This window comes from Sceloporus undulatus, chromosome 5 (genome assembly GCF_019175285.1).
Source record: "Sceloporus undulatus isolate JIND9_A2432 ecotype Alabama chromosome 5, SceUnd_v1.1, whole genome shotgun sequence".
In the NCBI taxonomy this organism is placed as follows: Eukaryota; Metazoa; Chordata; class Lepidosauria; order Squamata; family Phrynosomatidae; genus Sceloporus; species Sceloporus undulatus.
Window position 1 is genome coordinate 53,691,408 of NC_056526.1, and position 14,177 is coordinate 53,705,584.

Sequence of the window (14,177 nt, forward strand, 5' to 3'; positions counted from 1 at the left end):
TTTTCTGCTGTTCCAGAAAACGGGACCAGGAACAATGGATGCAAGCTGCAGGAAAAGAGATTCCCCTCAACATTAGGAGGAACTGTGAAGACAAGGGCTTTCATGGCCGGCATCCATAGTTTTTGGTGGGTTTTTGGGGCTATGTGTCCATGTTCTAGAAGAGAGCATTGCTGATGTTTGGGCAGCATCTGTGTGGCATCTTCAGAGGATGCTGAGAAACTTCTTGACAGGAGCAAGAGCTGTTGGAAAGAGTGGCCCACACTCCCTTGGAGGGAGCCTCCTCCTTTGGACAGAGGCTGCTTGGATGGAGAAGAGTTGCTGCAGGGCAGGATGGGGTTGGGCTGGATGGCATTTGGGGCTCTCTCCTTCTAATTGTGATGCCTCTAAGCGTGGCTCCATTTCTCTGCTTGTGGATGCCTCTGGAGGGAGGGGGAAAGGGAAGAGGGGAGTGTCAGGAGGCTCCCTCCCTGCCTTTTGTGTCTATATAGGGCTTGCATTGCCTTGTAGAGGAAGAGGAGGAGGCGGCGGCTGTGCGCCTTAAAAGCCAAGAGCAGAGGCGCCTGGGGCAGCAGAGCAGGAGGAGGAGGAGGAGGCTGCAGCCCAGCGAGGAGCCTGCTTTCCTGGGGAGGGAGGTCTGCTTCCACCCCAAGGGCCCCGGGAGAAGGAGGAGCGGAGGAGGAAGGGCTTCGTGGTCCGGCAGGGGCTCTCCCTGGGCTGCGGCCGGGGAGGATGCTGGAGGGCGGCTGGGAGGCGGTGGTGAAGGAGGGCGTGCTGGAGAAGCGGAGCGACGGCTTGCTGCAGCTCTGGAAGAAGAAGCGCTGCCTGCTGACCGAGGAGGGTCTGCTGCTGCTGCCCCCCAAGCCGGCCCCCTCCCCGGCGGAGCCGCCCTGCTCGCCCTCCTCGCCCTCTCCCCCTCCGCCGCGGGCCAAGGAGCTGCCCTTCTCGGCCATGAAGACGGTGGACTGCGTGGAGCGCAAGGGCAAGTACGTCTACTTCACGGTGGTGATGGCGCAGGGCAAGGAGATCGACTTCCGAGGGCCCCAGGAGCAGGGCTGGAACGCCGAGATCGCCCTCCGCCTGGTCCGCCACAAGAACCGCCAGGCCGTCCTGGCCGTCCGCTCCGGCAGGCAGAAGCAGCAGCACCTGCTCCTCCAGCAGCAGACCAGCCTCCTCGGACACCCCCCGGCCCTCCAGGGACAGGGCCCCAGGCTCCGCAGCGCCTCCAACCCCGCCTAGGAAAGCCCCCCGGTAAGACAGACCCCCGGCCCTGGCTCCCCTGCCCTGCCCTCGCTTCGCCTTCTTCCTCTCCTCCTCCTCCTTCCTCTCCTCCTCTTCCTCCTTTCTTTCCTCCTTCCTCTCTTCCTCCTTCTTCTTCTCCTCTTCCTCTGCTTTTCCTCATTCTCTTTCATCTCCTCCTCCCTCTTCCTCTTCTCCGTTTCCTCCATCCTCTCCTTCTCCTCATTCCTTTTCCTCTTTCTTCCTCTCCTCCTCCTTCATTCTCTTCTCCTCCTCTGGTCTCTTTTTCTTCTCCTTTTCCTTCATCCTCTCCTCCTCTTCCTTCCTCTTCCTCTTTTCCTTTTCTTCTTCTTCCTCTCCTTCTTCTCTTCTATTCCTTTCCCACTTCCTCTCCTCCTCTTCCTCCTTCCTTTCCTTCTTCTTCTTCTCTTTCAACATCTCCTCCTCTCCATTGCTTTTCCTTCTTCTCCTCCCTCCCCTCTTCCTCCTTCCTTTCCTCCTTCCTCTTCCTCCTGAGGGTGACCGGGTGTCCTCACCACAAAGGAGGACGAGGCACCACAAAATGGAGGACATCCAAGGCAAAGGGAGGACGTGACTAAAGAAAAGCTAGAAGCACTCCTAGACATAGAAATTCATGCTTCAAAATGGAGGACATTATGGCATTCCTCCTGGACAGAAGGTTGAAATGTAGGACATCTCCAGGAGAAGGAGGACATCTGTTCTATTCCTCCTCCTCTAAAGCTTCCCTGGTTCCTCTGAAAAGGGTGTGTGTGTGTGCTGTGTATCTTCAAGTCCTTTCCATCTGATGGTATCCTATCCTGGGGTTTTCTTGGCAAGATTTGTTCAGAGGAGGTTTGCCATTGCCTTCCCCTGAAAAGCCCTCTTTCTTTCCCCTCCCTCTCTCTCCTTGGAAATAGTGGGATGCCCTTCCCAAACAGCCACCCTTTTACCTCTAGTCCAGCCAGGAGTAGCCACTTTTCCTCCAGCAAAGGCCAAGGAAGGAACCCAAAGTACATGGCAGCCCTCCTGAGCCACTGATTTCTTTTTGCATCCACAGATTCAAGCACCCAGGCCTTGAAAAGACTGAAAGAATACAGTATATCCATGCCCCCAAAGCAAAGCTTTGATCTGGCCATTTTATAGAAGGGGGGCACCATTTTACTACCCACATTGTGTTTAATGGGACTTGAGCATCCATGGAGTTAGGTATCAATAGCGTGTCTCTGTGTGTGTGTTCCTGGACAGAGTGACCAAATGGCCTACTTTTCCAGGACATGGCCTACATTTCAACCTTCTGTCCAGGAGGAATTTGGAAAACCAAAGGCAAGTTTCTTCCCTTTGCTACTTGCCAGCCTATATCTACTTGCCAGCATATGATGCCTTGACTGTGTGTATAATCCTATGGGATTACATATTTTATCCCATTTCCTCACATAAAAAGTTAACGTGTGAAATAAAGCCCCTGGGACTTAGACCTGGAATTGGATGCCCTTGTGCTGCATGTGCCATGTTGTTTGCCCAAACTGGACAAAGGTCCAAAACACACTGCAGAAATAATCCAATTTGAGACCGCTTTAACTGCCATGGCTCAGTGCTATAGGATTCTGTGCTCTGTGACACCACTTTAACTGCCAGAATCCTATAGCACTGAGCCATGAATCCTATAGCTCTGGTACCACAAAAAACTACAGATCCCAGAATTCCATCTCATTGAGCCATGGCAGTTAAAATGATGTCAAACTGGATTATTTGTGCAGTGCGGATGCAGCCTTTGTCTGCTCTTTGCTTACAGTATCCTTTGGGGAACTTGTGTAGCTAGACTGAAATGGGGAGAATGTAACAAACTGTTGGGGTCCCTGAACTGCAACTCCCAGCTACCTTAGCTTATAGTGAGGAATGCTGGGAGCTGCAGTTCAATAGCATCTGGAAGGCTTCTGGTCTATGGCTTGATGCATGCAGCACTTCCTTTCCATGAATGAGCAATCCCAGCTGGACACACCACCAGACAGATAACTTGTCCGTCTAGGCTACTGATCATGTATCTGTCTGACAGCTATTACCATGCTGTCATTGCTTTGTGATCACAGCACTCTTAACCCATTCTGCGCTCATCTATTTCACACATATTGCATTTGTCTTTTTGCACACATGGCTGTAGCAATACTGTATTGTACTTCACGCATGTGCTGCAAAAGGGATGGTGACTTGGCCATGGCTTGGGGTTTACCGTCTCACTGGGGAGTTTATTACATGTGAGGAATTTCTCTTAATTTTGAATGAAAAGAAAGTGGGGCCAGAACGTATTCACGTGAATTCGCTAGTTCAGCCAATTTACGTGAATTCGAATTGCGTTTGAACTGACTTCCCATTGCTCGAAAATAGCTTGCCATTTCCCGAAATTGTGTGTGATCACCTCTTACGCAATAACGTGAAACCCCATGATTGTGTTCGGACTGACTTCCCATTGCCCAAATTTGCGTGTGGTAGTCTATCACGCAATAACGTGATAGACTTCCCCATGATTGCGTTTGGATTGCCATTGGATTATACTTCCAATTTCCCTTGTCTGATAAACTCCTGGGACCTAAGCCTACTTATAAATCGTGCTCCAAGAAAAGAACAGATATTTCCTGCCTTCCAGAAATATATTTTGCAAGAGACTTCGCCTTTTCATTTGTTGCTGTGGTAATTTAAAAGGGGAGAGTAGTATGATGGTCTGTAATTTGTCAGAGCAGAAGATGGCAAAGTTGTTCAGTTGTCCTGTGTTTTTATAGATCGAATTCAAGAGGCACTGCTGGAAGGAAGAGGGACCCTGTTTCTGTTGATCACAAACTTGGCAAGCAGAAAGATCAGAGACACAAAGAAGAACATCCATTGAGCCCCTGGAATCTTCTCCATTCTGACACAGACCATAATTGATCAGAGGAAGCATTTCAACTCTTAAAGGTTTTGATTGCCACTTAGGAAATGATTGTTCGGCCTGCTGGGCCTCACAGGACATATGCTGTGCTATCATTTTTATGCTCATCTATTTTATTTTTTATGTTTATTTATTAGCCGGCGGTGGGGGGGGGGGGGGAAGGTTGTGGGTAAGCTGTTTGCAAGGTATTTCTGAATGTAGGCCATCTAGAAAGGAATAAAATACAGAGCGTATTTGCAGTTGGGATGTGTACATAAATGCTACCTTTGGAGAGAGAAAGCAACTGAAGAGGAAGGGGATTTTTGGAGAACTAAAGACATTTACCAGAGTATTGACTTTCCAGCTGGCTTTTCCCATCCTGTTTTACATCGCTTTTCATGTTAACAAGTGAAAGCCTATTGTGAACTGAATGTCTCATATACAGGTATTTGCTTATCAAAGCATTTCCATCAAGATCATAAGAAGATCCTCTTCTCAAAGGAAAGACGTCACTTGGAATTTAATTTTTAGATTATTTTAATTTTTGTTTTCCATTCATCCGGAGAGTATTATGTATTTTGTATTCAAAATATACCATCCGTTGGGGTATGCCACTTCTACCTATTTCTGCTTCACACTTACGAAGCCTGATTTGATGGACTGTTGAGGAGTATAGAGTTTAAAATATATTGATGCGATTTCTTTTTAGATCCAGGATGGGCAAAGCACAGCCTGTCAGCTGGACTGCCATTCTTAGCACCCCTCACTATTGGCTATGTTGGCTAGGGGTTGCTGGGAGTTGGAGTCCCAGTAGCATTAGGAATCTGTGTATGATTCCCACCCCTGTTTTACATGAAACTCTGATAGCTGAACCATGCTGAGAATTTCTTATTGCACTTCTTTGTGTAATTTGGGTCTTTGTCCATAATATTTTACTTGATTCTATTTATGTCAGTCTGAAAACTCCTCAGGCTCCATTCTAAAGTTGTCCCATCCACAATGTCTTAAAATGCTTAGCCAGGTAATTTATATGTCATTCTTATAGCAGTGTTTCCTGGATGAATTTCAGGGTAACATTTTCCATCGCACTCTGCCACTGTCATAACTCTTACTTCTGGGGGAAAAACTACAGTACAGTACTTGAAAAACCACAAAGCATTATAAAGTCTCTATGAACATCAAAGGTTTCAACAACTCATTTTATTTCCTTAATAAGAGGGGTTCTACTCTGGATTTCTTGGCATTAGAGTCAATATGGCGCAAGTACGTCTCCTAACAACATTATTTTTAGAAGCACGGTTGTTAAATTCATTCAAGTATAAGGATTCTATTTTATTAATTTGATAAAAGGAGAGACAAGGAGATCCGGGAACCTCTCTGTGGTCATAACAAAATATTAAGTTATATACTCAAGTTTATTGGGTCTGGCTCATAATTTTCATACTTTTCAATACATTGTAAGCATTAAGAAAGAATGTCATAGAATGTTGTTAGCAATCTTTATTTTTCACAAGACGGAGGGAATACTTGGATGACAGCTTATTTCTTTTAATAACAGATCCAGATAATAATATCCACTTTGTTAGCAATCTACCATGCATAACTGACTGTAGTTGATAAAAGAACCTTCCTCCATCACATCAGATCAAGGTGCAAGAAAACTGAGGGCAGTGTCAATGAATTCATGCTTATCTTCTCAGCCATGGTGGATATATGGCTTAACTATTTGTGGACAGCAACAGCTTTCTGTTGACAAACTTCATTGTCATCCTTATTTTATCTTGTCAGTGTTGATAATACATGACTTCTATGATCAAGTTATCATGACTATTTTTTTTCTTTCATTAGTCTTCAACCATATATAGCACTTTGATACCACTTTAGCTGCCATGGATCCAGACTAGAATTTTGCAATTTATAGTTTGGTGAGGCACTTTGAATTCTCTGCTGTTGGTCAAAGTAGTGCACTGAGCTCACTAAGCAGAGAATAGAAAGTATTTTTTGTTGTTATGTACCTTCAAGTTGTTTCTGACTTATGGTGACCCTAAAGTGAACCTGTCATGGGGTTTTATGGAGTTTGGAGTGTGTGACTTGACCAAAGTCACCAGTGGATTTCCATGGCCAAGCAGGGAACCAAACCAGAGTCATAATCCAGTGTTCAAGCCACTATACTACCATGGTGATATTTTTTATCAAATTACAGATCTTAGAATTCTGTCAGATGGGGCCAGGAAAGTTAAAGTATCAAAATGCTGTAACTGTGCAGTGTGGACACATTCTTCATTAAGCCTGCTGCACATTGTATTTACCCGTGGGACTTAAAAACAAATTCCCACAGAAAACAGAGACCAGGATACCCGAGCATGGTTTTTTAGATGTTTTGGAACCTCATTCCAAGCATCCTTGAACAATAGCCATACTGGGTGGAGCTACAGAAAATTATAGTCCAGAAAAGCTGCTTGTAATGGGAAATTTAGATGCTGGTGCTGCTGGGGCTCTAATGCCAAGAAATATCTTTGTAGTATATGCTGGGTTATTAGAGGCCATGTCTGGACTGCTTGATACTTGGAGAACAACACATTCATGGTACGATCTTGTGCACATTTGCCTATCAATGGAATGTACTACTGGTAACCATGTATAACATTGTACACTTAGGTTCAAATCCTAAATCATGTTTATTGTTTAATTAAGGCTACACTATTTTATTATCTGGGAGTAAGCATCATTGTCCTCTATGAGTCTTATACTTGTATAACCATGCGGAAGACTAAATTCATTTGTACCTAGTCGCTTTATCTCCAAGTAAATCCTTGCCATGGATTATGGCTGTATATCCCACTTGGGATTTGTAAGCAATGTAATAAGAAATCCTCATTGCAAGGGAACATGGCTATAAATAATAGAAGGCTGAGAGTGGCATATTGGAAGTCAGGTTGTTATTACAGTTTGGAAGGAATAGCATTCCAAGTTAATTAGGCCTCTTATGAGAATATTTATTAAGCGAAAAGTGGTCAGCTGAGATTACAGTCTGTATCTTCATTCAAGAGTGGTGCCATATGTGCAGACTTAAAGGCCATAATCTAGCAAGGATATGTGGCATATGGTGATATAGCCGCAATGTATGGTTTTGCACATGTTCTTTTATGTTTTTCCACAATGCAGAGACCTAAACAATTAAACTCAGATACAATGACTCCTTGCCAATATGCTTCCATGTTGGAGCTTTACATGTTTTAATCAAATGGGTATTGGTGAAGAATAAGATGTATCCTGCTTTATTATTTGCTTCTCGACAGTGCATGTAAGAAACTGTTTTCAATTTTAGAAGAAGGAAAAATCAGCCCTGTGCTTTCTCTGTTACATGTTGGAAGTCATTTTTTTCTGCCCAACACAAAACATCTTTTTTGTTTTGTTTGTTTGTTTAAACTTCAAGATTTGTGAATTCTGGCTTCTGCAAAATAGCTGCAGCGACATACCAAAACCTTTCTGGCATATTGTGAACTGAAACAAGTGTCACCAAACCAATGTGTGTAAATATGATTCGAATACTTTCAGAGAAATGTGATTTATTTTTCAATATGCATTCCATTTCAAATAAAGAAGTATCTATTGACATGTGTTGATGATGTGTGAAAATATAATGTATGTGAGGCAGACTAAAAGCATTTTCCTGGATTGGGAGGGCTTTAACAGTTTGCTGTAAATCTCATTCACATTATTGAAAAATCATTTTCATTTATTCCGCTGCATGTGCTCAGGTTTGAGCTTATACTGTATCAACATCGAATGACATTTCCATCTTGTACTTTTGGGGTGGAATTTGCTTGATCACCATATGGTACCTTTCACATAGGTTTGGCATCAACTAATTATGTAGTATTTGCTTATGTTGTCGTTTCTTTATTATACCTCTTGGATGTGCTGTGAGGCCAAATTGTTTGGTTCATCATGTAACTGCAATGGTCACATTGGACTGAATGCACAGTTTAAATTACAAGTACCTCTGCCATACTTTCTGGCCACTTTCTTGTCATAGGGAGGCTCAAAATTAGCTAAAACCCACGCATATCCTTATTCACGAATGGGGAATTTTAGCCCTCCAGATGTTCATGAACTGTTAGTTCAAACACCTTTCAGAATTGGCTAGGCTGGTTGAGAATGCTGGGATCTAGAGTCCCAAGAACAACTGGATTTCCCTGTTCAAACCTCATTATTTCTTTAAAGCAGCATTGAGGAGTATGTGCGGCCATCCAGATGTTGCCAGACTGCAACTGTCATCTATTCATAGTTAGTAATACTTACTAGGGTTAATCGCAGCAATTCCCAAACTTTGGTCCTCCACATGTTTTGGACTTCAACTCTCAGTTAGCTTGGCCAACAGTAAGGAATTCTGGGAGCTGAAGTCCAAAATATCTTGAATGCCAATGCTTGGGAACCACAGGGTTAATGGGAGCTGCAGTCCCCAAAATACGAAGGGCCACACACACCCCTTATCAGAAAATTAGGAGATAGGTTAGAGTGAGGAAATTATCATATGAGCTTTCATTGTTGCAGACATAGAGCATCCAGCCCACATCCTGGAGTTTCAATATGTTGGTGTGAGTCTCTTACTACTCTTTCTAATTTTTCCACTTCTACTGAGAAGGAAGTCTAACTTAGCCGAATTAGCACTTACTCCAAGGTAAGAGTGTATAAGCTTTAAAACAAAGATGGAGAATGTGTGGCTGTCCAGATGTACTATATTTCTCAGGAGGATAAAAAAAAAGACAGGTTAATCCTTCAAAAACCCAATTTTAGATTATTCTGTACATGAGATAAAGAGAATGGGTGGTCCTCCAGATATTTGGTAGACTGTGTCTTCTATAAGCCATAGTCAATATGCTCATCAGTGGGGAATGATGGGAGTTGTAGTGCTATACACTGCCACCCCTCTGTCCTTGCGCTAAAGCATGCATTTTTTTTTCAATAGCATGATACTTAAGAGAGAGGTCACATCACAAGTAATCCCAGTCATCCAGTTTCCAGTAAAGAAAGACAAGTACTATAAATATATGTTTTGAAACAAGGCCTTGTCTGTCTGCATGATGATCTGCTGCACTAGTGTTTGGCATGTGTTCAGCTAGCATTCTGACCTCCATTTTACCCAATGAAACTAGATGCGAAGGGAATTGCTTAGTCACACAGCAGTCAGTCTCAGTCAGTGGGGAAAGTATATCTAGTTCTATTGGATGTTTGCATGATAACCCTTTACACCCCCCTCCCCTTTCCTGTAAACACATCCCCAGTGCATTCAACAATACAAATTTATTTCTTGACAACGGTCAGCAGATGTTTTCTGAAATATATAGCTTTTAAAAAAAGATCTGCACTGCATAATTATGCCAGTTTGGTTGTACTTCAACTGCCATGGCTCCAATCCAGAGAAACCTGAGATCTGTAGTTAGGGAGATACTTGGAGTACTCTAATGCAGTGGTTCTCAATCTTTGGTCCTTCAAATTTTTGGACTTCAGATCCCAGAATCTATGAACATTGTCAGTTCTGCCTGAAGCTTCTTAGAGCTGAAGTCCAAAGTACCTGGAGGACCAAAGATGGAGAACCACTTCACTAGTCCATTCTAGTCTAGAACAACAGCACTAGAGCTATCTATAAATTCCAGAATTCCATAGGATGGAACTATGGCAGTTAAAGTGGGACCAAACTGTTACAACTGAGCAGTGTAGATACCCACCCCCCCGCGCACTGTCTCTGTTCTTAAATTCCACCAGCTATTGAATAATTGCTACAGAAGGCTTACAGTGGCTAAGCACTGACAATGTTATCCCTACAGTTTAATGGGAATTACTCCCAGAATTAGGTATAGGGCTACAGCCTAATATTAGCATGTTTTTAAGAAGAACAGAATGATGTCTATGACTGTAGCAACCTTGAGTCTTGGGCTGCATCTGCACTGCTGAAATAATCCAGTCTGATGACACTTTTAACTGCCATGGCTCAAAGCTATGGCCTGCTTCTGTGTAAAGATTGTCTATAACATGAAAGGCTGCCATTTTAATTCATTATATTATGTAAGATGTTTATAGTTTCATTTTATATTTTGAATTGTTTTATCCCTATTATATGGATTTATATAATTATACAATGGAAATATAATATAAAAGATAAACTCTTTGGCATGGAAAAGTAGCATATACAGTAAATATATGAATAAATGCATCTACGTTGTCCCTCAAAACCTCGGATGTTTGAGATACATGCCAGATCCTCTCCATTTGCCTCAAAGACAAAACAAACCTCTAGTGCCTGGATTATTCCTCACTCTTGAGATAATTTAAGACTGAGGAGCTATTCACAGTTTTTATATCTAATTTTAAGCATTTTTAATTTTAAGACTAGTGCTTCATAATAAGCAAATTTTCAGAATCAGGATTTTTCCTTCTTCAAAATAACAGAATGGTTCTTGTTTTCTGAAAACAAAGGACAGCACCATGTAGGTGTGGTCCTTGGAGGTCAGTTGCATTTCTCTTAATGTAGTGCACATCATCATTAGTGGCATTCTGCAATGCAAGCTTATGCATATTTTATATGATCTGCTTAAATTTTTTGTAAAGAACCAAGACATATTTGGGATTCTATTCCAGCATTACTAACTACAAGTTAAAGATTACTGTGCTCAGACCAAGGTCTAAGATAAAGTGTAATTGCTGTATTTGTGTTTTAAAAAATGAAGAGCATTTATAGCTGCTTTAGATACCATATGAGGGAAAAGCAAAATTAAATAATTGCATAAATAATACATTTCTTAGGGAGATACAAATTCAGTATATGTTTTAGGTTTTTTAAAATTTAATGGTGCTGGGTTTTTACTAGTAAAAAGAAAGTGTATTCACCCCTTCACCACTATTGCCATCGCTACTGTGATTGTGACTGCTGTATTTTTTGCATTTCTCCCATTGTCATCTCCATATTAGAAGTTTCACCTGTTTAATTTTGGGATGTTGCACATTTAACAAAGGTACTTTGAGGCAAAGGATGTGTACAATTAGTACCATCTATTTCAAGGTCTAAAGTGGGTATATTCAGCAGACTGGTTCCCTGCAAGCTATACATATGCAAACACACAGAAGCATGGTGTGTGCGTAGGAAATATATTTGCAAGCTCCACATCCCAGAGTTTTTGTTTTGTTTTTTTTAGTTTGGGTCATTTCAAACTATCCAAGAAGCTGTTGTTCAGATGCCCTTTTAAGCTCATGCAACAATTACTCCTTCCTTACTAGGGTCATGTTTTAAATTGTTCAATAAAAAGATTTTGTGCAAGGAGCTTCATGGCACTGTAATGGGAAGGGGGGGAAGCAAACTGAATAAATTGTTCGCTTCTAGTTGAAGAATGTGAAAGGTCCCCGGAGCATATGATGACCTTTAAGATGTGCCAGATGAGTGGTAAGACCTATGCTTTCATTTAAAATGACTGTGCATCTTGATCTTTTTCTTCTGAAATTAGTTGCAAAAAGTGAAGGCAGTTGTTTAAAAGTCTTGTTGCCATCATAATAAATTTAAATGATATTTTCCTGTGAACATTTCTATTGGTTTCTCTGGATGAGTACAAGACCGAGCTCAAGATTACTTTCACACATTTTGAGTTTTTATTCTTCAGTCAACATATGTATATTTCCTGTCTGGAATGTCCAGTATGGTATATGATATCTTGGGACATCAGAGAAGATAATGCTCAAAGCCTCTGACCCATGCTATTCATGCTTCATGCATCTCTTCACACCACAAATGGGAACTCCTCACTTTATAAAGGAGTGAGATTGTCAAACATCCTAACAGGAATAAACCTTACACTGCACACACATCTGCTACTCTCTGCCTCCTGTGTACAGGCTTGCAGTGTGGAAGTGTAACCACTAAGAATTACTGGTTGGCCTAGTAGATAGGGAGATCATAATTTGGTTTTTTTTAAATTTGTTTTATTTATATACCGCTATTCCAAAGATCATAGCGGTGAACAGCAAGTAAGCTAATTAGCAAGTAAGCTAATTTGCCCCCAACAGTCTGGGTACTCATTTTAGCGACCTCGGAAGGATTCAAGCCTGAGTCGAGCTTGGGCCCTTTTGCTGGTCTTGAACTCGCAACCTTGTGGTTTTGAGTGAATGGCAGCAGTACAGGCATTTAACCACTGCGCCACCAGGGCTCCTCATAAGGAAAGGACTCTACTTATCCTTTGAGTTTGTAGAAAGTAATGGAGTAAAGTGCTTGCCAGAGATAAGGCACTGTTCATCTTGAATTATGTAATATGATTTTAAGGCATGGTTTTAGAAGGGAATGAAAGGTAACATTTCCTATAATGGACTTTGTATTATTTGTTTGTATCTACTTTGCATTTTCATTTAGGGGTATGAGGTCTCCTACTATAATTGCTGAGCAGCAAGATTTCTGCAAGCAAGCCCTGATCTTTTGTTTTGTGGGGTGCACAGAATTTGGTGAAACTGTATGTGCTGGTTTCCATACAGAATACATTGTATTGTTGCTGTTAAAATTAATTTTTGACTTAAATATGCAAACTGTTTAAACCATTGTGACTGTGTTTGCAGGGTTCATTTTTATTGGCCTCATCCAATTCAAGCGAGTGGTACATAAGCATACATTTTATTTGATTTTTTTTGAGACCAGCACGACTATTCCTGGCAACCCTCCAGCAACCGCTGAGCCCCAATAGTCCTGTTCCTTTCCCCCCACTTCTCTGCCAGAATCCTCTTTGTATACTATACTGATACTGGAATAAGCAGTAATAGCAGGAGGAAGTAGGTCCTAGGTGCAGCAAGCCAGTGGTGACATAGGCTGCTCAGAACTGGCAGATTTTGTCTGCTTTCTTTCACAGCTACTACAAAATGGTGGAAACATTACCAGGACTAGCATAATTCATCAACCGGATTCAATCCTTGGGTTCCAGCACTGTTATCTGCAGTAGGGAAACAGCAATCTTGATCAGGATCTGCAGTGGAAAAGAGGTTTTCCTCTTGCCACATCCCACACTCCACCGCACTCAACATCACAGTTGCGATGATAATGCTGGTATGTATCAGTATCAGGTAAGCATTAGCAGGGCCAGACCTGCCATTAGAATACTATTTCAGGGTGTATCTTGGACTACTGTTCCCAGAAATGACCAGACAACTTGGTGTATGGTGGAGTTGTAGTCTCCAAAAGGGAACTTTTCCAACTGCTACTTCAGTAAATAGATGCTGTGGAACAGGAAGCATCATTGAGGGTCTGGAGGGCAGCATTGTGTATACCACACAGTCTGCTCTATGCTTAAACCAGCTTGCTGCCTTTAGGTTCACTAGAGGATGCTATCCCATTGCCATAATTGAACTAAGATTCATGTGCCGATTCAGCCAGTTTATGTACTTGGGACAAGGTATGGTGGGGGTGCATGGAATGTTGCATCAGATTGCCACCTTGCCCTTTACCTCAGTCAGTAAATGTTTTTAGGGACACCTTGTATATGAGAGACAGAGAGAAAAAAGCTAAACATGTGTATGAAACCCTGATTATGTTGGCTTACCCAACACTGTCACCTATATATTGCCAACTCCACTCATTTGTGAGACACCCAAAGGATTCCCCAATGATTCCCTTCCACCATAAAGCTTGCCCACATCTGTCTTAAATTGTGATAGAGAGATGCCCTAGTTTATCATATCTGCTAATACTGGTTGTTTGATGCCATCACTGCACGCCAGGACCTTTGTCTATCTAACACTAGAAATGGCTGTTAGTATTGGCTTGTGGGGGTGGGTCTATTCAAGGTAGAAGGAATACCCTGAGTTTTAAAAGTGTGGGAAAAACAATGCCTTAAATGTTAAGTTTGACCTTGGAAATGGGATTGTGCTCCCAGTTGTATTTAATTCAGTGCCATAAACTTTCCGTATTATAGTCCAGGTTGTAGAAACTAGAAAAGTTAATATTTGAACTGACAACTCCAATTCTGGGATCTGGGGACCTGAATTCCCAAAAAGCAGCATTGCCAATTTC

General features: G+C 42.2%; 1 protein-coding gene across 1 annotated transcript; it reads left to right on the top strand.

Annotated features, from left to right (window-relative positions):
* The first annotated feature begins 205 nt into the window (after positions 1-205).
* On the top strand, positions 206-7,751 carry PHLDA1 (pleckstrin homology like domain family A member 1). The gene is made up of 2 exons (XM_042469835.1): positions 206-1,248; positions 4,011-7,751. The coding sequence occupies exon 1, from the start codon at positions 730-732 to the stop codon at positions 1,234-1,236; it is 507 nt and encodes a 168-aa protein (XP_042325769.1). The 5' UTR covers positions 206-729; the 3' UTR covers positions 1,237-1,248; positions 4,011-7,751.
* The last annotated feature ends 6,426 nt before the right edge of the window (positions 7,752-14,177 follow it).